Source organism: Phaethon aethereus (assembly GCF_964289735.1).
Source record: "Phaethon aethereus genome assembly, chromosome: 18".
Taxonomy (NCBI): Eukaryota; Metazoa; Chordata; class Aves; order Phaethontiformes; family Phaethontidae; genus Phaethon; species Phaethon aethereus.
In genome coordinates, this window is record NC_138594.1 from 4,303,757 (window position 1) to 4,329,945 (window position 26,189).

The window sequence follows — 26,189 nt, forward strand, 5'->3', positions numbered from 1 at the left end:
AACTTAATTCGTAAGGACAAGATTGGTTAAAAATCCAGCCTTGCTTGCTTGGCAGCCTTCTGAGCTCGTACCTCTGTTGCTTTCATCAGTCTCACGGCACCGCAGGCGGCAGACGTGTCCTGGGGGGTCTCAGCCTGCACTCCAGATCGGTCCATGCTCTCAGTTACTGGGTTTGTTCAGAGTTTTCACTGTGGCCAGGAAGTTTTCCCGGCCGAATGCTAAAAGCGATCTTCAGCCAAACAGGGGATTTCAATCTGGGCCAATTTCACATGGGTTTAGCCCTTTGTCTTTTGCCTCTTTGTACATCCTTTGGAAGTCTTTGAAACGAGGGGCACAGCCTAACCTGGCCTCCCCAAAGTGCATGCGTCCCGTGAAAAGGAAGTCTCCATCTCCTGGTTTCACCCCACACTCCAGCAGGGTCTTTATCTGTCCTCGCCAGTTCCCACTCTCCCCCGTGAGCTGAAAGACTTTGCTCTTCTGCCTGTACAGTTTGTTAACACCGACGTGAATTATGGATTCTTGCTCTTCTGCCTCGTTCGTTACATCTTGAATGGAGCCTCTGATCACTGGAAACAGAAAAAGGACGTAAGGAAGCGTCACCCAAACCCCCCCTGGAAGAACCAAACCCAGGCAGTTCAAGGGGAACCGATTTCACTACAGCAGTCCTTTTTGGTCCTTGGGTTTTTTTTAGACTTACATTTATAATCAGTAACCTCCAGCATATATTTATATTTGTTACAGTTTATATTTGTAACCTGTCCAGCCAGGGCACCCACATCTTAAGTTTAAACACAAAAATAATTCCCTCAGAGAGATAGCATCAATCACGATAAAGAGTACTAACAACAATGTACATGCTTAATGCTCCCTGACAATGTAATTTCTCTTCTTCAGCCGTTACAGATACCAGCTAATATTAATTTCCCCTTTAAAAAGGGAAGCACGGACAATTATTGAAACTTTCGGCCTTTCGTCAACAGTCCCGTTTTAGGGCAGCAAGTAAAGGCCTTTCCTAGATGCAACCAAGTCTTTGAACTTCTACTTCCACCGTGGTCGCTGGGTCATTCTCCGTCCACCCTGGGGAAGCGCCAGCTGGGCACAGTTTTAAGGTCCTCCGCACCACGTCCTCGGCCATCTCCCACGCGCGCAGCCCCTTCAGGCCGCGTCTACCGCTGGCGGAAGCTGCCAGGCGTACGCAGGCGTCCGTCGGCGCTCACGGACGTCGCGTCCAGGTGAGCCACGCGGCTGAGAAGGGAGGGGGGAAACAGCAACTCACCAAAATCACTAGTGCAGACAGCCAAGAGGACCTCTGTGTCGCTGCATGGTCGGCAGGGAGCTGGAGAGAAAGGGTCAGCGTTAGCAAAGGACTAAATGATAGTGAAGAAATAAACCAGTATTTCAATTAACCAAAAACCGGGTGACACACACACACACACACAACATGGGGCCAAGTGGTCCAAAAGACCTGTCAGGCATCAGTAACACTACGAGAAACGGAGGCTAACCCGAGCCTCCGTGAGACTTTTGTACTTAAGCAGGAAGATGGATCTCCATAACGCTCCTGCTGGGATATATTATCTAGCAAACACCCCACACGCTCGCTGCACTTATGCAAAATATGTTTTGATACTGGGTGCGTTTGCAGCGTGCTCTGCTGTAAATTCAAAGCTCTCCAAAAGGCTTTGAAGATCATGCGCCTTTTAAACTCTGATGGCAAAGCTGCTTTCTTACCATTTCCACCAAGTGTTGCCGGGCTATTTCACAAGCCATTTCGTCTATCGCCACATCAAAGATCAAGGAGGTTGCAGAGGGGGGGAGGCAAAGGGGGGAGGAAGAAAACCCCAGCGCATGTGTTTGAGGGAGTCGAGGCAAAGCGGAAACTCGAGCCCGTATCTGTTCGAGCTCAAGCAGCACAAAGACCATTTCCTGTACTGCTGGAAACATTTGGATATCTGCACTAATCTAATCAATGCAAGAATGCGGCTCCTCTTTGTACTCAGCCAGCTATTTCGGAGGAGAAGGTACTGTAGTCGCGGTACAGATGTTTCTATAATACCCTGTTGAGTTCAGGAATTTGCTTTCTATCAGGGTCTGCCCTGCCCAGCGGTGCTAATCAAGCCTGTCCACCGGCGGCCCAAGGATCAGAGCCCGCGTCTTGCGCCTGATGTCATCTTGAAGCGGCGCTTACACGCCGGTCAGAAAGCTGAAAACCCACCAAGCGTGCCGCTCCGCCGGGATTAGCGCGGGCAAAGGCGACGGCCAGGCAGGGCTCGCGCTGGCGACGAGGCGAAGCGTTGGAGCTACAGCTAATTTCATCACGCAGTCCACCATCAAACCCCAGGCTGAAGCTACCCCACTTCTCCCCACCCCCCCAAAAAATTTAGTTGCTGAGCCTCAACATCTGAAAACACTTAGTCACCAGATTCCCAAATAGTCACACCCTTCCTTCGCACCCCCGCCCGCTTCCCGGAGAAGTTTATCCATTGCACTAAGAAGTAGATTTAAGCTGGGCTAACCAACACGTAGCGTTGCCCACGATGCCCAGCTATTAGCCTTCCTCTGTTGGATGCACAAGCCGTTCTCTGACATAAGACATGGAAAATCTCTTATTTTTTCCAAGGTCCCAGAAAGGCAGTGATCCAGAAAGAAGGATTATTGAACCAAATCCACCAGATCTGCTCCAGTCAGATGATTAATACACAAGTGTAACATGCTGTTTAATAGGATTAAAGAGAACGTAAAGTGCGCATTTCTGGACAGGGGTGTTTGAGGGAATAACTCAAGAAGGTGAAAAAGCTCCAAAAGAAGAGGCAAGGAATAGGCAAAATAGTTTTGTTAAAGCATCTGGATCAGTCGGGCCTTTCTATTTAGTCGAGTCTGAATGCCTCCAGGGCCTCCAGAAACAAGTCAGCCTTCACTGCCCTTCCTTCCCCCACACATCATTTCAGCTCTCTTTTTTGGAGAAGTTTGGAAACTGTTTAATATCATGAGAAATACAGAGCCAGACAAAGCCCGGACGTAACTGGAGTACTATAATAAACTCAGTCTAAAGATATTTTAATTTTTAGACTCAAAAGAGATTTTGATTAGTGGCTAGACCAAACATCCAAGTTTCATCTGACAGAGAAAATTATATTAGTCCCATAACATCCTACCATGGGGTTGTTTCATTCATCGCACCGACCAAATTCACCCGGGGCAAATGTCCCTCTTCCCCAGCCTCCCTCTGCCCACAGCAGGACCTGGGTGAGATCAAACAAACAGAGGGAACCTGCAAACCTGCGTGAATCCTACAGCCCTTTCACACAGACAGATGCTCTAAAGCAAAGCACAGCTGATGGACATCCTCAAAATCCACAGCTGGATTTCAGGCATTGGATTTCAGATATTTTGTTCTGCAAAGATCTAATAATAAAAAGGCATCTCGGCCTTTTTAAGTCTGAGTGAAAACAGTCTTGGTTTAGACCAGACATCTCTGTAGTTCGTCCAACCCCATCAGAAAATTGAAAAAAAACAAATGACTAAGCCATTTTGCTCTCAAAAGGAGTGCAACACAAGCAACTGCATTAAAGATGAAAAACAAATACTTTAAAAGTGGTTCCTTCCATTTAAATAGACTGACACTATAATAAATCAAACAAACAAATCTCCACATATACACAGAACCAAATCATTTTAATTGTGGACTCTAGGCAAAATCCTGCATCCTTTTTAAATGCAAAAGGAAATTAAAAGTGTTCAGCATTGCTCACACTAGATCATTACTTAAAACCTACTTCAGATCCATGCTGACTCACAGTTTGGTGGCATGCAAGCTTATTTAACAACCATTTACCACCACCCATCACTGCAATACCAGACACATGACGAACAGAAATCCTCTTCTGTGGAACAACTCCCACATCTGCATTCACAGAGTATCAAATATATCTTGCAAGTGGCAAAAACAAGGTATGCAAGCACAGATGGAAAGCAAGTCGTGAAGGATTACTGCCGAGGTAAATGGACCATTAAAAAGCAAATAACGTTCACTCGCTACAACCAGAGCTTCATTCCTATACAGTCTCACAAAAGAAACAAAATCCTTAGGAGGAGGCAATGCCTACACTTGCTTTTGAATCACAGCCATCAAGGAATCTGTGTGTTTATGCCGCAAGACAGCGATTTTAGCTGCAGTTCAGCACTCCTTGACTCCGGGATCGGCGGCAGGTGTTTTCCTCCATCAGTAGATCAAAACCAACACACACACCTCGGGATAAAATGGGAAGCATCCTTATAACTAAAAAAAAAAAAGAAAACCAAAAAAAGCACTTCACTCATGCACAGCGGGTGAAGATGTTCATTTTCTGGGGAAACGGGCCCGGTGACTAAACAAGGCGGCTGCGTTTGATGGATGCCCGACTCCCTGGGGATGTCTCAAGGGCTGCCCAGGTTCTCGTGTCCAAAAGCAAGTCTATGAACTTGCAACACAACAACATCAACGTCAGCTGCTCTAATTCCTTTAAACTCGATAAGCCAAAGAGCCTTAATTCATACAGCAGCAGGGGAAGGGTGAAAAAAAAAAAAAAAAAAAAAGAAGAAAGAGAAAAGCAAGGTTTTATTGAAGCCCTCTAAAGCCCAGATGCCTATAACTCAACTCCACCGCCGGTGGCATAAAGCCTGCATTGTGCACATCGGCTGCCGACTCTCTTGGGAATGCCTTTGATGGATTTTGACAGTATCCTGACCTGAAGTAACCTGAGGCAGCCCTCTCCCTCTACCCCCCCCCCCAGCCCAGTGCCTCCAAAGGCCTCTCTATTCACCTCCCCGCAGAGGGAGATGTAATTACATCATTCCTCACAAGCCAGCAGTCATGTCCCAGCTGCTTTGAGCGATTTGCCCTCTGAACCTGATGTTACCGAGGAGGACGTGGCGATACTAACAATAGACTGCACTTGTTGGCCAACAGCTTTGTCAAACACGGTGCTGGTCCTCTCCGCGGGGAGGCAGAAACGCTCAGGAGGAGAGAAGGATGTGCCCTGGGGAGATGCCATGAGCTCCAGAAGGTCCCTGGCTCTGCCAGCACCAAGGAGTTGAGTTGTCTAGAAAGGATCTCCTCCAATATTGAGGCTGGGCTTAAGTGCACCTTTAGTGCTGCAGTTTAGCATGAGTCTCCTCCGCCTCGAGAGCTGTGCATAGACGTCACCGTCCTTTCCAGCACACACGCATCTCCAGCCCTTCCTCCTTTGGTTTGCGACATTTGCACGCAACCCTTCTACCCTCTGAAAATAGGAGATTGGGGCTTATCTGAAGGGCTATCGTCATGGTTTAGGATGACAGCTCCCTGCAGGACACATTCAAAGTGAAAAGTGCTGGCTCTGGCTGCAGGCGTCACAGGAACCACATGAATGGACCTGATCTTCTTTTGAAACGTTTGTGTTTCAACAGCCACCCATGGGTCCGACTGACCTTACATGACCCTAAAACCAGCTTCCAAGCCGTAAGAAAGAAGTCTCCTCTGTCTGTCTTGAATTTTCTCAACACACTCCATAACCTCACAGCTCTCAAGAAAACTAGATGAGAACCAGGCTGCAGATCTCTACACACTGTCCCAAAGCTTCACTTACTGAACCCAAAAGACTTTCTCCATCCAGCCTGCGTCTCTGGGTAGGCTCTGCTGAACATACATCACTGCTCCGGCAGCACACACAGGAAGAGAGACACCCTTTAAGCAGAAGTGAAAACGTTTAACACAAAGTAATTGCAGAAAACCACTTTACCGAGGAATACCCTTTGGTTTTATTAAGAAGCTTGTATACGCGTGCGGTGTGGTGGAGGTGTAGATGGTGGGGGAGGGAAACACAGAGCTGGTTCATCTGCATTTCCAGTTTCCATGGCACGCATCACCCACACGTTAGTATTTCTGAATAATCCTTTGAAGAGCAATCAGTCCTTTTAAGCATCAAAAGCTTCCTGAGAAGGCCCAGGCAGGGTTGGAGCATTATTTTCTGCTAGTTCTAGGTTTAAAATTTTCATTAAAAGAAGTAGTCTTTTCTCTTGCGTGCTCAGCAGAAGACATTCAAATGGGTCTTGTCACAGACCAGGTTGATTTAAGCTAAGCCAGCCCATACTGCAGCACCTCAAGCTGTACCAGCACGGGGCCACAGCAGACCCGTGTCCGGGATGAAAGCTCTCAGCCTGACATCAGCATTCGTTCAGAGGGACAACAACAACAACAAAAACACCAAAAAAAACCCCACCCACAGCCTTCAAATTCTTGCTGGCAGCTCTGTAATTGCAACCGTACTGGAAAGGGCATCATAGGATGAGTCTCCTTCCTGGAAACACGGAGTACAGACTTCCGAGAGCAGATTATAAAAATAGAGATGTGGTTTCTCCAATGATGGTGCATTTCTCAGTCATTTTTCTGAGTCCTAAGCAGAAATGACTATGTCTCAACTGATTACTGGATCGGTGATTTAGCTGGGAGATGACAAGTTTAAGGGCAAACATCATATGAGCAAGAAAAAAAAAAAATCTTGCCCTGATCCTGCTTTAATTAAAAAGCAGAATAAATCCTTGTAATTATTTCTTCCTCAGTTTGCCTAGGCTTCTTCTATGAAGAGGCAGCACTTCTACCATGAAACAAACCTCCCACAGCTCATATCCCAAACAAAAAGACCTGCTACTTTGCCGTGGAGCTGGACAAGAATTTGACAGCCACTCTGGCTTACCAGGCTTTGACTAGTCCTCTCCTTTCTAGATATACCTTCAACTTTCCTCAGGCCCTCAGAGAGCTCTTCCTGAGCAAGCCAAAATAACACTCAACCTCAAAACACTTGCAACCCCCACGCAGAAACACCGTCTGAACTACATCAATGCATCTGCACATCAGTGCATCTCAAATTCAAAATGAACGTGCTAGCTGGGAGCTCCGGCCAGCGGAGCCACATCCAGCACACCTGCGTTGAACACAATACCTGCAGCCACGCAGAGAGGGGAAAGGCGGCCAGATGACACAGAGCATCTCCGCAGCTGGGCTGGAAGTTGCCGACACCCAGTCGCAACACACAGAGGAGCGCACTCATCGCTCTTTTGTTTTACAAGGTCTTCCTGTCTTTGGATGGGATAGGATTACACAGCTTTCTGCAAGCACTGCACTTTTTCCAGTGTGTCAGTAGGAGAACGCCAAGCCAGGGAGCAAACACAAGAGTTGGACTCGGGCTACTCCCAGCCCCTCAGCTCAATAAGCCTCGGACACGGGATCTGAAGGGATTGTGCTTCTTCGCTGAATAGAAGGCTAATGCTATGAGTAACACACTGCGAGACTTTAGTGCTCTTCTGAAGGCAGAAGAATTCATCCTCGTATTTGCTAGAAAAGTTAATCTAAGCCCCTGTGCTGAGCAGAAAAGGCAGCTCAGAACAAGGATCGTGGGCGAAGATACAAATCTCAGAGACTCCCTTCTTCTACAGCCAAAATACAGCCCAGGTTTGGTACAGGACAAGACAGTGATTCAGCAGCTGGACCAAGATCACGATGCTGCAATGGACATTCTCCCCGACTTCTTTTTGTGAAGCAGGGATATTGGTGTTTTTACCTGTCAGAAAAGAAAGTGTCAACGCCAGTTCCTTGCCTTAGCTTGTTTCTAACATTCAGTTCAACTCGCACATACATACAAGTTTCCAGAAGTAACTTGGAAAATACAGACACTGGCCAGGAACAATTTAAACCTGCAAATAAGTTTAATGAAATGCAGACTTTCATATGCTGTGGCATAGATTGTGCCAAGAGAATCGAGTTAATACCACTTCCTTCCTGCAAAGGAAGAATAAAAAAAGCATATTGTAAGCCTCACCATTAGAGATGTGATGACCTTTCTGTTCTGAGAAACGTTATGACAAGAGACCATAAACCAGAAATTTAAGTTTTCACAGAAATTTCTTCCAAGAGGGTATTAAAGTCCTTAAGTACCAAAGGAGATTATTTATGTAAACAGTGTGAGGAAGAGATTTGGTACTACGCAAGCTCCAATTGCAACAGCTTTCAAAATGAAACTTGGCTCAGCAGCTACAGAGCACGTAAGGATCCTCTGGGGTTGCAGAGTCAATGCCTTTTTGCCGTTCCAAGATGCAGCACCCATTGGAACAAATGAGCTGAAAGGTCAGCTAGAAACACAAACAGCCATTTGTTTAAGAATTTTTTAAAAAGGAACGAAGGAAAAACACAGAGCAGTTTTCATTCAAGCAGCATTAGACTCTATTAAACTCTACCTCCAGGCCCAAGCACGAGCTGCATCAACCCAGGAGAAATTCTGAGAAGTGTTATATCTTCAAGACACTCCTGTCTGTCCCAGCTCATCCGGGCTGCTCATTGCTCCATCAGGAGAAAATCACGCCTGTCCCAAACACCGTCCCCCTCCCTCCCCTCCCCTCCCGCCGTAGGAGGCCACCAGGCACAGCTCCGTCTCCATCGCTACCCCACCCTCTTCATCCCAGCGCAGCGCCCAAGAGCAGCGCAGGGCTTTGGGCTCCCTCGCTGCCATGGCGAAACCTCGGTGCCAGGCTGGGCAGCGACGCAACGGTAACAGGATCGGTGCCAATGCCAGCTGAGCTCCTACACTTACCCGTTGCATCACCAGCACTATAAAAATCCTCAGTTACAGTCAAGCCTGCAATGTATCGTGTCCAAAAAGCCCTACTCAGCAGGTCAAATTTTCAGTTAAATTCCTTCTGTCTGAGCTGCAGCGGAGAAGAGAGAGCCCGGCAAACGCGCCACGTCTCTGCAGCTGTACTGGCCCACGTCTCTGTGCAAGCAGCGTTCGAAATCGTCTGCCATTGCTTTTGCTTTCTCTCTCCCCCTCCCTGACCGCGGTTAAAGAGAAAAGCAGGCAGCAAGGTACCTGCTGGGATTTCTCCTGCAGTATGTGCACCAAAATAAAGCCATACAAAAATATACCTGTATTTTTTTTATCTCACAGAATATACCGCTCTCCTTCCTCGAACATACCACTGCTGCCCACGGCGGGTTAGCAATGGGAAGCGCCGGGCAGGCGCGAGGGTGGTCGAGTTGCTGGAAGCCAGCGGTGCCTCCGGAGGGTGGAGGGACTCCCCCGGTCCCCTCCGACCTTGCAGCAGAGGAAGGGCTGGGGCAGGACCTTCCTCCCGGCTGCCCCAGGAGAGCCCGCCCGCACCGGCGGCTGCAGCGTCGCCCCTCGTCCCCTGCCCAGCGGCACGGGGCCACAGCAGGTATTTCTACCGACTCAAAACCCACAAAGATGTAGGGCTGGGCTCATGCCCTCTAAAATCCACTCCGAAAATATTTCTTTCTTCTTCTAAAGAAAATGTCATTCCAGAGCCTTGCAAAAGCACACACTGATCAGGTCTAGGAAAACAGGGCTATAAAGAAAGTTTCGATGTCTGGTTTGGTTTTGTCTCCGCTAGCTAACAAAACACTCGGCTGAGACGTCATGCAGTGCTCGCAGGGCAGACAATGAAAAGGGAAGGTGGTTTTTACCCCCGCGCCCTGGGGAAGCTGTGCAGCCAGGGCCAGGGCTCTGGTGCCGGAGCTTCCCTCTGCCAGGGCTACAGGAGAGGCTGGAGCCAGCAGGAACACCAGGCTGGAGACCCGCCAGCGAGGCAGGGCCTTCCCTCCCTCCTCTTCGGCCCGGTCCAGTAATGCCTCCTCTGGAGCAGGGGAATAGAATTAAATAACAAGTGGCTGGTTAAAGTTAAACCCTGAGAGCGGAGTAATGACAGATCAAAGATTAAGTGAGCCTTAAAAAAAAAAAAAGAATAAGAACAAAAAAGTGGCGTATGTGCACTCACATCCACACAGGTCCTTCTGCTTCCTGTTTCTAGAAATCAAATTCTTTTTGGTATGTGGGAGAGCTCTGAAGGAACAAGGCCAGTTTTCATTTTAAAACCACGTTTATTTGATCAGCCTGTTCTTGAGGGGCACTGCGGAAGGGCTACACCTCACCCAGTGAGATGTTCAACGTTAGAACGCTGTTCGGTTAACCCCGAAAACGGTTACTTTTTTTGTAACAGCAAAAGCTTTAAGACATACACACCTTTTCTTAACAGCACACGCTTCTTTGTCACACTAAGATCATTCACCGGTTCTACATAAGCCTGGACTTTCTCCTCCCCCCCCGGACTTCTCACATCCACCTATACGCGGGTTAAGTCAGCGTCAAGCTCCCAGCAGCTCTGGTGGGGACGCACCGAGCTGCGTCCTGTGCAAACAGGGACGATCCTGGGGGAGGGAAGGCAACGGGAGGCCAGGCCGGGCTCCGCGTGCACGGCCCGGCACTCGCGGCCTCTGTGAGCTCCCGACCGCGGGACTCCCATCCAGAAAGGACACGGGCAAACACCAGAGCTTACGCCTGTCGCAGGAGTCAAGGCCCAAATCCCATACCGGAGTCCAAGCAGCGCAGAAAGATGCCCCAGGAGGTGCCCATGCCAAAAAAAAAAAAAAAAAAAAAAATCCTTCCACAGATTTGAGTCAGCAGCAGACGTTAGTGCTGGGTCGAACCGCGTGTCATATGGCGGCGCTTCTTCCGAGCCAGCATCGAGCCTCCCGAAGACACATATAACATATGACAGCTTTGGGTCCAGGGTAGCTTTCGAGTACCCGTGCAATATTAGAGTGTCTATTTTCCGGCTTATAAAACGGACTAAGGCGAAAGAGATTTTTTTGTCGTGCAAATCGAGGCCCTAACACAGGAAAAATTTGGCCCCCGTTTCACTAAGTTTCTTATTCCTCGGGGAAGGTGGGGGGCGGGAAGAGGAATGCGGTTCCCCCGCCCTCCCATCCTTTCTTTAACTACAGCCTCAGGAATTAGCAAACTAAACAGTTTTGCCGAGCAAGCACAGAGCATTATTAAAGACTGCCAAGCAACTCCGTTGGATTGCAAATCTGTTTGTGGGACCATCTTCCGCAATACATAAAGGTCAGAGCGAAGCAGAGCCCCAGCTGCCCGGACAATACACCTGACTGCTTATTGGTTTTGACTGCCCACTGAGTTGAGAAATAAGCTAACGGCATTCGTGGCCAGTCTAGCAAAAATAAGCTATTTTCTTACCCCCTCTCCCCTGCAGCTGTGTATTTATCATTGCAGCTCCATTGTCGCCTCCTCTGCCCACTGCAAAACCAACTACTGTCCTGGCAACATCAAAGGACAAGCTGGGCCAGAGACGACTGCTGTCAAACTCATTTTCTTGGGGGAAGGAGAGGTTAAGTTAAGGCATCCCTTCAATTTTGTTTTTTTTTTTAGGGGAAGATTTTTCAGTTCAACATCCTTCACCTTACTGAGGCTCAGATCCCCTAAACATCACCCTCGCTCAATTTGAGAACATGTAAGAGCACGTGCGTTCCCTCAGCATCAGAGCTGCGCTCTGAAATCGTTTAACACAGGAGGAAACCCCAAAAACTTTGCTCTCAAACTCTCCCCCCTCCCCAGCCAATCATTCGCTAAAATCTGACCACTTTAGGCACAGGAATAATTAGAACAGGTTTCTAACTCCTCAGCATTAATCCCACTCCAGGCTCTGTTATACAGCCTGATCAATTTAGATGTTGACCCACGACACTCCGTTCAGTGATATGCCCTCAAAAATTAGCTTAAAATGTGTTTTTTCAAACACTTAGGGAGTTCGGGAGTGCTATTTACACTTCCATAAAACGGTACTTTGTACCTCGCTTTGCATCGCCGCTCACGATGGGAAAAGACACGGAGGTTACCACAGGAGACCTTCCTGCAAGGAGGGCGAGCACACAAAAAACCACTCGGAAACCACGTATCCTAAAGCAGGAATAGCAAAACGGTCCCATATAAGGCCAATAATTGCAGTGGATTTTGAACTGCATTTAAGGCTGTTTTCTGGTGGTTTTCTCTTAAAACTTGCTGCTGACCTTTTAGAAAGGGAAAAAAAAAAAAAAAGCATCTAAACCAGCAGCAAACCTTAGCTGCACAGGGGAGCCCAGCCACCACGAACCCGGTCTTGCAGAAAGAGCCCTGGGCTTTGCTCTGCTGCTCGTCGTGCATTTCGCCAGCAAATCCTGCCGCCAGGCGTGCGGCATCACTTCTGCTCTCCCGTGCAAATCAAACCAGAGCCCGCTCAGATTTGCTTTTTTCCTTCCCCTAACACAGCTTAACCCCAAGAGGTATGAGGATTTTATCCTGTGCGGAAAACTGGGGAGGAAAAAAAGACAAAGCGAGCCGTTTTACTCGTCTCGTAAGGGGTACTGGAATATACACCCCTGCCAACCCTGCAGCACACAGCGCCGCTCCCGCCCCGCCACCTCACGCGGCGCCAGCATCTCGGATGCTCACAATGACTCAAGCAGAACCTGTGCTAAGCATAAAGGTCACGGGGACTTTCAATTTAAGTGTTCCAAGTGCCTCTTTCCATCATCTCTTCTGCTAAGGGCAGCGACAGCCCGACCACGGTTTCCACGCTGCGAGTACCGCGGCAGAGAGCGGGCGCGCCAGCCGCGGCCTCCCGCACACCGGCCCCTGGGACGCAAACCAAGAACGGTCCCACTCTGGTAAGAAGTGAAAAATACGCCAGCGCATCTGCTGCATCAGGCTACAGAGCTTAGCAGCACGTGCAGACTCCAAGAAGGAGGAAAAAAAAAAAAAAGAAAAAAAAAAGTGGATATCTGGGAGAAACCAGAGGAAAGCACGAGGTTAGGAGCCTACGAGCTGCGATGACAACGGAGCTCCGGAAGAATACCCGCAGAGATATGGCAGACTGGTGCCCCACCTCCATCAAGCCCAAACTGCGCTCAAGATCAAAAGTTAAGAGGGGTGCTTCAGAAAGCCATTCGTTAGTAGAAACACTAGCATAGCCCGAATACTTATGGGCTTTCTTAATTTCCAATCTGTTTTCTCAGGCCAGCGAATTAACACCACACAGGAAATAGCTGAATACTGTTCTTAATTAGTTAACTGGATTTATCCAGCTTTGCCTTGTTTTTCAGATACCCGCTTGAGCGCTGCACCTCCTATCTATTAATATTCTCAGCCAGGTACCCAGCATTAATAAAGAAAACGTATAAAACAGTTACTAGAACCTGCACTAAGTCGGTAGATGCCATCAAGATAAAGGGACATTTTTGTTAAAGTTTGACTTCTTTACTACACAAAAGTGGGTGGGTAATGAAAGGGCTTTCAAATTTACCTCGTGAGCTCTAACAGCCAAATTACAGACATCCCCGTGGGTCTGCAATGGGAAAAGCAAACTACACAGCTCACATAAAGCTTGGATGCGACACTTGAAACACAGGCTTTAGGTAACAAAATAAAGGTCGTTTGGTGGGAGGGGAGGAAGAGCATTGACCTTCCTCTCCAAAACGCTTGGTCAAACCTACCGGTTCTTGTTTCAGATTAGTTGAGCAGAAGCTGAAGAACTTAAAAAGCAAATGACTCTCAAGGGAGCTTCACGCCATTCATAGGAATTTAATCCAAGCAGCTTGCTGCGGCGCAGACCTACACCAGGCACATGCTCCACTACAGACGAGAAGATCATGTGGGTCAACATCTTCAGACAACTTCTAGAAACTATAAGGCCAAATAACACTTTTGCCAAAACCTCCATCCACCTGCCAGTATAGCAGAGACCCAGAGTATTTTCTTCCAACACACAAGCAGAAATGATTAGAATCAACAGAATTCAACAACCTAAGCAAGTTCTGCTGCTTCTCAAATGGCCTCGGCCCAAAATGTCACAGTGCCTCAGTTCTTCAGTTGGGCAAACACCAAGGCTTCAGAGCCTTCCTGCATGAGCTGAAGTTAATGGACCATCAGGGTGGATGGGAATTATCCAAATTCCCAATCCAAAACCTAATCTGAAATCAAAAGCACTTTCAGTCACCCATCACTTTCGGTATCAAGAGCAGAACGTACCCATCAATGTGTCTGAAGTGTCAAGGTGACTCTTCTTGGGGACTACTCACTCACATAAAATGGTGACAAGCGCTGTAGCACGCTTGCCTTCGCTCCTCTTCCCAGCTTAAGAAACTATCAACCCCCAGAAATGTGCTTTTTTGCTGGTTACTGTCAGAGTAAAACCCATCCCATACCAAATTTCAGCAATCTGAATCAAAACATATCTGTGTATAACAAACACTTCCTACAGTTAGGGAAGCCTTAAGAGAACGTGATAAGGCAGACTCAGCCAAGAAAAGGGTTAAATCCTCAAAATCTGGAAAATTGTAAGACCGCACTGTCATTCAACCTTCCCGAGAAAAGGGAAAGGCTAGTTCAGAACCTGTGTATGTTTTCTACTGAATTATTTGCTAGACTCTGATTAAGTGGGAAAGAATGACTGTAAACTAATAAAACTTGAGGTCTTCTAATTAAACCACAGGCACTCTGCCAAGCATTGCTGATTTGTTGATGCACCCTGTAATGTCAGGACTCTGAGGACACAACAGGTCATTAAAGTATTAAACAGATGACTTATACTCTTGAAACAGAGCTGGGATGCCAGGTTAGGAAGAGAGAGTAAATTCAAGGGCAGAGTACAATAATTATCACCAGGAAACAAACACACTGTTCAGGGAAAGTCGGGAGAAGTTGTTAGCGAGTAGTTATTGCACAAGGAAAGGGATGGATTGCCGAGCCCCACACCTGGGTCTTTTACGAGAGCCATCTCCCCCACGCCGCAGCTGTAAGAAAATAACGCAATATTTGTGCCTCTCGGTCCCGCGCCGTCAGACGAAGCGCTGCCGCGCGAAGCGAGGCCAGGGAGTGCGCCAGCCTCCTCTGCCCACCTCGGCCGCCGCCTGCAGCGGCCCCTCACGCCTCCCTCATCCCTCCGCACGTACTCCAGCTCCGCTGAACGCCGTCAGACTGCAACCGAGAGACCAGCAGCCTCCTTTTTCCAGCCTGCAACAGCCAAAAGAGCGTCAGGCACGTTCGTGACCAAGGGACAGAAGTATGCTTGGAAAGCAACGCAGAACCTTAAATCCAGTTTTCAGCTCCTTTAAGGTCGGCGCTTGCCTCTGGCTCGATCCTCCTCTCCAATGAAGGAGACGCCAGTGACTTCGGTCAACCGACTGTGAACTTCCCCTCCACGTGAACAGCTCAGTAAAGGGCATTTACTTGGAGGTTTCAGAGAAAAACTAGAAGCAGCTCCAGGAAAACGGAGGCCCATGAACTGCAAAGAGCCCCAAATATATTGCTCTATAGGAGCCTCACAAGGCAGCTATTTGGCAGATTCCCCAGACATATAGATATTTATAGGAGAATAAAAGTGCTCATCTGACTGAGTAGTGGAAAGAGTCATGTATGGCATTTTCATCGTGTTTTCACCCCCCGCCGCCCCTCCCCAGAGTCTGGGGATCCAAAAAAAGGCAAGCGAAATAATTTAAAATACAATAGAAATCCCTAGTTTGCCCTGAAGGCTCTGCTGATAGTTATTAAAAAGCTTCTTCTGTCCAAACAAGACACTTGGAGCGTGAAGCAGATAGCCTACCACATTGTTTTATAAGACAGCGCTGAAATTCAACCAGTGTCTGTTACAGCTGAAAATACAGCAGTCACAGAAAAAGTGATTTAATATGCCTATCAAAGAGGAAGGCTGTAATTGGATTCAGTCCTCAGTTTGACTTCTGAAACTCTCTGAAGAAAACTCCCATCAGCTTTAAAAATCTCCAAGACTTTATGTGGAATGAAGAGCACTTCATTCTAAAAACACAGCAGTTTGGGCCGGCTTGTGGTGCTAAGTACGCCAGCAGCAAGCCCGCTTGATTTTAGCGAAGCTTGGGAGAAACCTATCTATGTGCAAACTAAAAAGAGCAGCGATGGCAGTATTTCTTGCATATTATTTTACTCATATGCAAAAGCAATTGCAAATCTTTTTCCGGGAAAAAAAAAGTATAGGACTTTCCTTGGTAAGTTTAAGTGACCTATCACTAGCCTGCCTGTGTCTCCGTCCTCACAGCCTGTCAAAGAAAGAAGCACTGAATCTGGGAACATTCTCCAAATAACCGATCAAACAATGTATTTAATGTCTTCTGCAATGGAATTTTACTACATAGCTAACATTCTGCGCAGCATATTCATCTTTGCAGAAATGATCTTACTGGGAAAACGGCTCTGCGGCAGATACCCTGCTCCTTTTGCAGCACTCGTACAATGCAGGACCCTTGATTTAAGCTACGAGTTGCATACATGGCGAAAGTAAAGAAGGCAACTTAAATACTTGAATATTTGTGTTTATGGGGTTTTTGTTTTAATGGCAAACACGCCATCTATCAGTTCTCGGCGTTACTGCATTAGCCCTCGGCCAACTACTGTCTTGCTGAGTTAAGAACTGTTCATCTCAGCCCAAGACCCGTACCAAAAAAGAAACCAAAGCCACATCTGAATTGGTGTGCCACCATCTAAACGCTAGCAGGGCGGCGAGTAAGCACAAATACAGAGAGTCCTGTTGTGGAAGGGAGCCAGGGGAGGGGAGAGGGCACGACTCGAGCTCTGCAATCCCTTATCCCGAAAAAGGACGAGGGATGCCATGCCTAGAAGATACAGCTGCAGTTTAATGAGCCACACCACTGCTTATCAAGTAGCATCTTGGGCAAAGCATATGGCATCGCTACCGCAAAATCTAGACGGCCTACGTACGGGCATCTTAGGCTCACTTTACATCTCTTAGGCTCACTTTACACCAGGTTTTACCCTGGGCTGAGTCAGCTCAAGTGTGCTGTGAGGACTCCTCTCCCCTGCCGCAGGGCTGCCTTCGCTCCCCCCCATTTCAAAAGAGAAATCTGGTTGCCACCATGACCTCCCCACTTAACATCTCTAAACCTTGAGACTCCCCTAGCCATTTGGAAAAAACTACCCTAGATCTGCTATTCCTCAGGCTATTCTAGAAATCTCCACTCCTTGGTTTTGGGGATAAAAGGAATTGAGGAGATGCGTGAAGGAGATACCACCTATCTGAAGAGAATTTCCCCTTCCCCCCCGTCATCCTCCACAAATGCTAGTTATTCTTCAGCTCAAACTAATTGATTAGCATAATTAGGTTATACCTAGAGCTATTGTTCCCAAATGGTATTGAGCTTGCTATTTAGTATCAGACCCTACAGGCTTGTAAGCTCTTTCGGTTTGTCCACTCCCCCTTCCTACAAGCTTTTCGTTGGCGTAAAATTCCTCCCTACAAAACTTGCTTTTCATAATGGTTGAGAGAAAAGACAACGCCGGCACTGTAAAAGTAGTGTCATGGTGTTGAAGAGCTCTCCTATGGCACAGTAATGCTCAAGAGAGTGTAGCAGGCAGAGCCAAGGAAGAAACACACCATTTTCCTTGGTTGTTTTTTTTTTTTTTAAAAAAAAAAAGGCAATAATTAGGTCAGCAAGTAGCAGTAGTTTCAGATGGAAAAAAAAAAACAAACCCACGGAAAAGGAGTTCCTCCTTGTTTAAATGTTTATTATTCAAAACATGCAGCGGGGTCTTAAAAACTGAGTTAAAAAGTAGTTAGAAAACTGTTACAGCAAGGCTTGGAAGCCAAGTTCACACTGGAGTTCACTGCAGGGTAAAGCCAGCTCCTGTAATTCACCCCACGCCTGCAAGGGGAGAATCGTTCACAACGTAACCCTTAAATCATTTGGAACTCAGCCTAGGCTTCCAACTTCCAAAAAAACCAACAACAACAGCCCCCCCCCCCCCAAAAAAAACAACAAAAAAAAATCAATTCTTCCGCAATAGCCCGTTTATAAAACATGTCCTTAAAAGCACATGAAATTCAGACCCAACCACTTTCCCACTCACTCACTCTGCCATCTGTTATACATCCAATGCAGTACATGAAAATATGACCAATACCCCAGAACTCACCAGAAACTGTGTGCAAATCGGATGCTACCTCCTTGTTCATCAATTCGTACTGGAAGCCTGTAATCTTCCTGCTAATGTCCTGCTGAGGCGTGGCCTCAATAAACAGGCCCCCTTGGTCATAGCCAAAGCAATATACTTTACTGGGGCTGCGATCTCCATCTCGGACCAAGAGTTTCAGTTCTCCAGTTTTTTCCAAATAAATATTTGCTCCTGCTGAGTCCTTGAAGGGCTTTATGCAAACAGTCAAATGTTTGTAAGAGGCAGGTGAAGTATTGGGTCGCAGGTTGACTATGAGTGCTCCCGTGGGATACATCCACTCTATTGACCCTTCGGAACAGCGGAGGTAGACCTGTTCAACATCCTTCTTGTGAGACTCGTGAGTTAAGCCACTGGGGGAAGAAAGAAAGAGAAAGTTAGAGAAATGACAGAGCAAATAACGTGACCGTCATAACCTCAAACCTTCAAAGACCCACATCAACAAATGCAGGAAATCTCCAATTGTATTGAGTATTAGCCCATCCAGCTTCGCAGCAGTCAGAACTGCTTGTCTCTTGCATGACTGCAACCTTAATATTACGGGACAATTTTAAATCACCTCCCAAAAGAAAAAGTCAAACCACTCATAATTGACTTCAAAATTAAATAGGATATAAGCACATGATCAAAAGCAATTAAATTACTACAGCCTCAGTTACTGCCCATCAGCTGAGCTGTGGCAAATGACCCGGCGCATACTAAGTAAAACACGTACGCTTGAACTCCCTTCCTGGTGGCTTAAACCAGCATGTTCTCCAGCCTCGCAGATTGGACTCCACCTTTTGCAGAGTACTTTGTTCCCCTTCCAAGTCTATATTCCCAATGGATCTGAAACTGGGAAGGATGCCAAGCTCACCCTGTGAACTGGAGCAAAGGGATGCTCTGGGTGCTACTGATACTCTCTGCCCCAGCTGGGCAGCCCCAATCTCCAAACTGGGAGGAGGCGGGGAGAGGAGAGAAGACACTACGCTCCCCAGCCACAGCTGGGGAAGCACTGAACTGGGCTGCTTTCTTCGGCACGTGTGCCATGTTCCCCCACTTCTCCCCAATATGAGGTTAAAGCTTAGCTTATCATTTTACTGCCCAGCTCCGATGGGCTCCGAGCAGACACACAGCCACGAGTGTTCAGCAAAAACCAGAACACGTGGCCAGTTACTACGGCATGGGCACAGGGCCACCGTTGGTCCCGTGTCCTTACCCAGCACCGTGGCAAAACATTAACATCCCAACAGCCATTTTGAGGGCAGGAGAGCAACACAGGGATCCCAAGGCCAACTGCTAGTGAAAGGCGAGCAAACTGCTGTGCTTAGGCAGGATGACTAGCAAATCCCCGCGACTTGCTTGCCCACAGCCTAAACTGAGGACAGTTCTAAACAACCCTTGCTGCATGTCACTGATGCGGGACCAACCCCACAAGTTCTTTACCCAGAGTGACTCAAAGCACTAATATGACACTGCATGCTGTAGGCACTCTAGTTAAAAGAAAAGTTGTGGGAAGCCTCCTTTATTGGTTACAGTATTTGGGCCATTAGTCAAAAATCCTTTGGTCCCAGTCCCTCTCCTGTCACAAACCTATTATGCGTGCATCAGCATATAGCTTCACCACCAAGCTCCTTTCTCCTACGCTTCACATACCCAGTTCCCAAACATAAGCATCTTTTATTCTGTGCCTGTAGAGCACCACCCAAAATGAGACCCTTCGTCACAGCTCATGGGTCTGCTTTGCAGTACTTTAGAGAAGCTTCACAACATTCCCACTTGCAGGCAGATGAACCAAGGAGGGAAGAAAAAAAAAAAAGGATTCAATGACTTGTCTGAGGTTACACAGGAAATCTGTGGCAAAGAACATATTTTAGTATAGTGCAAGTAATGACATCAGGCTCTGGTTTCTCAACAGAAACCTCCAAATATACAGCTCCCCAACCCAAAGATATATTCGGGTGTTGAACAGGGTTTAAATTTAAGTCAGCATTTAGAAAGTAACAAGAAGCCATGTGTAAAGAAAGGGAAAAAAAAACCCCATATGGTTTGCATTTACTGTCGACGTGAGTCATTATTGTGAGTGTCAGTGTGACCCACTTGGTAGAGGTTACATGAGGAAGCTCAGAAAAAAAAGTCATATTTAATAACAATAGTGCCTGCAAACATGTGCTTTTGAATAATCTTGAAAGCCACATCAAGAACACAGATGAGGAGAAAAGAGGGACAAGTTTTTGACCTTTAGTCTCTTGCCCTCAAATTCAGTAGTACTTAACACATTCAGGAAACTTAACTTGCAATGGGATATTTCAAGTTGACTGTAAATCCACATCTGGTCCACAAAATCAGTTTTCACCACAGCATACACATGATGCCACTCAACAGAAAACACGGAAGTCTGTTTATGTGCAGGCAGTGAATAAGTAAAATTAAAGAGTGTAAAGCTTATCCCTCCGCAAAGGGGCAAAAAACTACCCTCACACATCACTTGTTCCTACTCAAGACATCAAAACAAGCTGCAGAGATTTTGCAGGACTTACACTGGCAAACTCCACCTTGAAGCCCGGATGCTTAAGCAGAAGGAAGATACCAGGGGCAAAACTCTGAACTCATGCAGTGAAACTGCTGTTGCAAGTGATCCCAACAACACTGAGGCAGTGAATTTCTGCCAGAGAAAAAAGCCTTAACATTCATTTTGTTCAAACATTCATGCTGTTCAAACAAAAAAACAGGGTGGACTCTGAAATTATCTTCTGAAAGCCAATTATATCCCACAGGCAAGAGTGATGCCATTAGACAGATGCATCAAGCACAAGTACCTGTATGCATTAAGCCTTATAATAAAGGATGACTCAAAAGTTAAGCAGATTTCAAAATACATGCTCACATTACTTAACAGCAACCACCATCATCCAGTAAAACCTGTCGCTTTGCTTTCTGCCAAAATGACATATCACCACATTGAGAGACTGTTTAACATCATGTTTAGTTCTCACTAGCCAGTCATCAGACACACCACATCCACAAAACGACGGCAGTCCAGGAGCCTTTCCCCCCCACCACCCTCCAAGCTCATTTGCATTTTGTTTTTGGGTTTTTCTAAGTATATGGCAAGGAGATAGGGCAGCTGTTTCATGGTTACAGTGATGGATGAGCTATCCATCCTCCCTTTCAAACCTGTGCTGTTTATTGGGACTTACTTCTACAACAACCACTACTTCCTCATACCAACCCATGAGGACATTCTCAATCACTGCATTTGTCTCCTCACTCTTCTGCTTTCTGGTTTCAGCCATCCCTCTCTGTCTGCCCTGACAGATCTGTTACGGTATCGGCGCAGTAAGCTGTTACGCTGCAACACGCAACAGGTGTTACTTAAAGAAAAAAGAGCCAGAGGAATATTCACACTATCTACTTTAGCTGTTTACTTCATTTACTCTATGACAGACGCTCTGAAGAGTCCTAGAAATACCCATGTCCCCCCAGCAACCCACAGCGAACACAGGGAACTTTCGCTCCTCATTTGGGGTTTAGTTAAGGATGACAAGCTAGAGAGCATTGAGACTTCCCCAGAGCATCCACCGGCGCAGAGGGCAAGATCGATGGATGTAAGCAAGACACATCAGAGCTGAATTCTCGCTCCTCCAGCCCAAAACGCCAGCCTAGCATATTCTCAGCATGTCACTGAAGCACTTGTGCCCAAAGCCTCAAGAGGTCACGGCGGCACAAAAGCCTGAAGCTACAGCAGGAGTAATAACCAGACACACACCATAGCGAAGTTTCTGCTTTCTTCTGGACAAAGCTTTCCTGGAAGCTCTCTGCCAAGCTATTTATTAAGATGCTGCTAAGGCCTATTGAGTGTACTTAAATTGCAGGTGTCAAGCCATGCTTTGCATCAGATTTCCCTGGAAGCATGAGGGGTATCTATAGGAATCCCAGTGAAGCTCTTCACACTACTTCAGGGATATAAGCTTGTCACTTCTCCACAAGCTAATGGGAAAAAAAAATAATATCCAGAATATCCCACTTCTAAGACTGTTGCTTTTGATATAGGCATGTACATAAAGGTGAGAAAACACCTTCAGGATTAATGTAGGAGATGACCAGATTCTCAAATCTGCCAGCACGAGACAACCTAGAACTTCACTGTGGGAAGAAAGACTACATTTTGGCATCCAAGTTCGTAGGTTTTTCAAACAGTTAGTCAAGGTAAAAAACATCACATTACTTCAAAACATTATATTCCACATAAAAAAAAAAATCCTTTCTGACCCATACAGCCATTAGGATCCATGCTGAAATATTTAATTAGATGGCACTTACTGGTACATCAAACTACCTTTCCTTCCTTCTTAACTGCTAGTCTTTTAGGACAAAGCAGATTATATTTAACAGCCTTAGGACTGCCAGCATTTCTGACGATGCCCATTTGCTACCAACAAGACCAAAGTCAGCCTGGTTTACTTCATCCCCTCCCAAGACCCCTGTCCACCTGGATTGCGGGACTCTTCTCATAGAAGTGAAGCCACCCAGACTGAACCGTGCGTGCGAGAAGGCAGCTCGTCCTTCCCTGTGCCTCCAACACGGAGCAGCCACCGCTTTGGCTCACCAGAGCAACAACAGGTGAGTGAGTTCAAGCTTGCATCACCAGTTCACCCCGAACTCACTCACTTCCCCCACCCCCAGCATCACCCCTTTTCTTGATAGTCGAGGCATTGCTTATTCCAGCCCTGCTCAGGTGACGGGGGTGGTCACTGCTTGCTCTAAGAAAACAGGACAAAACTAAGAACCAACCAGGACAAGATTGCAGGGGTTTGTCATCGGTCTTTTGAAAAACACGCTGCGGTACGCTGTGGGAAGGTCCAGGTAAGACATGTAGCTGGGATGCTTAGGGATGGGAAGCAGGTACAGCCTGGGGGGGTAGGGAGGCTGGTAAAGCAAAATGATACAATTCGGAGTTTGCCACAGAACTAGCAGGTTTGGTCCCTATCAAATGGTCTCGCCTTCAAGTGGATTCACCGGAATTAACTAGGCATCAATTGTCAAAAGTCAAAGAAAGTTCAGAAAAAAGGAAATACTGAGCATCTGCATCTTTCAGGCAGTAACAGATAAATGATTATGTTGAAAGTCAGTCCAGCTGTTTCCCTGCTTGGAATTCTCCCTACTCCAAAATACGCTTACTGACACAAGCCGGCCAAACTTTTATTTTAAAGCAAGTCAGGCTTGTGTAGAATTAGAGTCAAAACATGTCACCCTCCAAGTAGTTCTCTTCCAGCCGACAGAGCCTGATGCAGCACCACTTGCTTGTTCACAGAGTGGCGTTTTAAAGAGATGAACAGTGGAGGAGGTCACAGACCCAACCACACACGTTAAACTTATTACAAGCAATCAAAGGAAAGATAATTTGGCAGATAAACACTCGAGAGGTTTCACAACCGGCCCGATTAGAATAAATCGCGAGCGAGGCCGCTGCGCTAGCCCCTGCTCCTGGAGCTCCATCATCATCATCATCATCGCCACCACCACCACCACCAGCAGCTCCGCGGGACAACCTCCCGGGAACGCGGCGTGACACCGGGGACTGCGGGGCGGCAGGCTGCCAAGTGCCGGGACGTTCACGCGTGGGGAGGGCGCCCAGCGCCCACCCGCGGAGAGACTCCCTCGCTGCGGCGGGAGCGCTCCGCAGGTGCGCCGGGGCCGGCGGGAGAGGTCGGGGCTCCCCCGAGCGCTCCCCGCGGCGCGGCCGGAGCCTGCCCGGCCCCGCTGATCCGCGGGAGCAGCCGGCGGCTCCGCGGAGCGCTGGGGGCCGCGGGGAGAAACTTCTCCGCGACGGAGATGGCACCGCCCTCCTTCTCCTCTTCCCCAGCCCACCGAGCCGGGCAGAGGGGAGCCCAGCCCGCCCCGGCCCCTCCATCCCTCCCCCGCTCCGGGGGCGGCTGCCCCGCGCCTCTTCGCGCCGAGCCCGCCGAGGGGGCGGCTCCCCGCAGGGATGGGGGCAGAGCCGCCCCGCAGCCCCGGCTCTCCGCCTTGAGCCGCCCCGCAGCCCCGGCTCTCCGCCTTGAGCCGCCCCCTTCCCGAGCCTCGGCCGGGCACCGCAGCGGGAGGGCTCTCCCCTTTTGTTTTCGGCACCAACTTCTTCCCCCGACGGGGCGGGGGTGGACCGCGGCAGCTCCCGCTCCCCCCAGCCCGGCGGGGTCTCGCCTCACCTCCCCTTCCAGTTGCACAGGTCGCTGGAGTACTGAGCCGCCGCGCCGCCGCCCAGCAGCAGCCGCAGCCCCAGCAGCAGCGGCAGGAGCCCGGCGGCCGGGGCGCTCCGCATGGTCCCCCCCCCCGCCGCGACCCCCCGGCCCGGTGGCGAACGCGGTGCAGGCGGCGCGGAGCGATGCGCGCAGCGCCCGGGGGCTCAGCCTACATGGCGGGCAGCGGTTACCCCATGCCCGGCTGCGCGCCGCTCCGCGCTGCCCCGCTCCGCCTCGGCTCTGCAGCTCGCGGCGGCTCCGCTGCGGGCTCCCAGCTGAGGGGCGGGCGCGGCCCTGCCCCCCCGGGCCGCCCGCACGGGGCCGGCCCCGCCCCCCGCCCCTCCCTCCCCGCCCGGCGGGGCCGGCACTTGCTGCGCCAGCAAAACGCGGCGCCGGATCGAGAGCAGCCGCCGCCCCGCGGGCACGGCCCGGCCCGTGCGGGACGCGGCCGGTGCGGGAGGCGGCCGGGGTCCGCCCGGCCCCCTGGCCCGCGGCGTGAGCCCCGCGGCCGCCGCAGGGTGCCTCCTCCTGCCCCGCCCGGTCCCCGGGCGCGCAGGCAAGGGGCGATGCCCGGTGGAGCGGAGGTTTGTGTCTGGCCGGAAAGTCGCCGGGCTGGGGGAGCCCGGGGGTGCGGGCAAGGCCGCGGCCTGTCCCCGCTCAAGGCGGGGTGCGGGCAGCGCGCCTGGCTCCAGCCGGTTACTCTGCCCGCGGCAGATCTCCGCCTGGGCGCGGGCTCCTGCGCGGATTCCTGCGCGGATGCGGGCTGATCATTTTGCTGGAACTTTGTCGTGTCCCCGTTCACCAGGAGGCACTTGGGACTCGATCTTTCTTGTAAAACTGCAGCACTCAGTGAGCGCTCTGGGTAACTCCTCGCCTTGTCTAACGTCCCTGCTTATCCCAGAGCTGACTTTGGATACTTAACCCTTGGTGACAGAGACCCTTCTGCGAGAAATCAGAGGCAAAGGGAGGGGGGCGCGAGGGAACTGCAGGGGGTGAATCGGCACAAACCACCCGGGCCAAAATAAACGAGGCAAAAAAACCCCTAGATGTGGGGAGGGGGAGGGGGGGAGAGGATCCAGCTGCACGCAGACTGCACTCCGACACGCCAGGCACCACGTATTGCTTCCAAAGAAGCAAGAAGGGGGTCGAGATAGATATTGCACATCCGCAGACAGGAGAGGGGTTAAAATACTTCCACATCACTGACTTGCCGAGTCTCCTGTTGCTCGCTCAGGTGTCTGTCGGGCAGCTTTGTTAAGGGCACTGCACAGATTTTCCTAGGTGAGAGTTCATGGGTGAGTATTAAACATTCACACCCTGCTCGCAGGTTGGTGTGTTACTCGTGTTAGTACCTTTTAAAACACGTTGCCAAGTGCCCCGGTGCTGCCTGGGAGGATCCGACAGCTGAACCAGGGTATTCCAGTTCTGAGGATTAAATCCTTCACAGTGTATCCCCTTCCATTTGTGGGTTTAGCTTTTCATGTCTTTTTTGTTTGGTAAATTACAGGTACTGTTCTGTTGATTATGAAGTATTAACATAATTACAGTAATTATGTCAAATGATGCAATGCATGTAAACATGTAATTAGCACGCAGGGACAACACGCAGCAAAGTGATGACAACATGTAATAATGCAAAATGACTTATTCTCCTGGTCATGTGCAATGGCACGGGCTTTGGAGCTCAGTGCCTTGATTATTTCTTTAGAAGGAGGTTTTGTTAGACTATTTTTCTTCCTTCCCTCATACTGGAAAGAAAAGCATACAGAGACAACACCGTGTTGCTTTATTCCTCAGCATGTTTATATGTGCAACCCTCTGCATGCCCCCCGACTTACTGTATCTGATTTCCTTTGCAATATTCAAACTCTCTGCATTTGATAAAACAAACAAGTGCCCAGGCAGCTGCTCACGTTACACTTTGGAACTTTTGAAACTGCCTGAAAACTGGGAACTTTTAAGATACGGAACAGTGTGTGCTATTTTGCAGCGGCTGCTACCTCTGGCTTTCATTCTCCCCCTTTTAACTCAGAAAAGGCTGCGGCATTTCCTTCTGGGGACCTAGAAAAGTAACGACAACACGGGGGCATTGAAAGCCCCTCCTGTCCTCCCT

General features: G+C 48.9%; 1 protein-coding gene across 1 annotated transcript; it reads right to left on the bottom strand.

Annotated features, from left to right (window-relative positions):
* Positions 1–249: 249 nt before the first annotated feature.
* METRNL (meteorin like, glial cell differentiation regulator) lies at positions 250–24,156 on the bottom strand (the record flags this gene model as incomplete). Its single annotated transcript, XM_082008168.1, has 4 exons — positions 250–566; positions 1,277–1,336; positions 17,823–18,211; positions 24,044–24,156. The coding sequence occupies 4 exons, from the start codon at positions 24,154–24,156 to the stop codon at positions 250–252; spliced, it is 879 nt and encodes a 292-aa protein (XP_081864294.1).
* Positions 24,157–26,189: the final 2,033 nt, after the last annotated feature.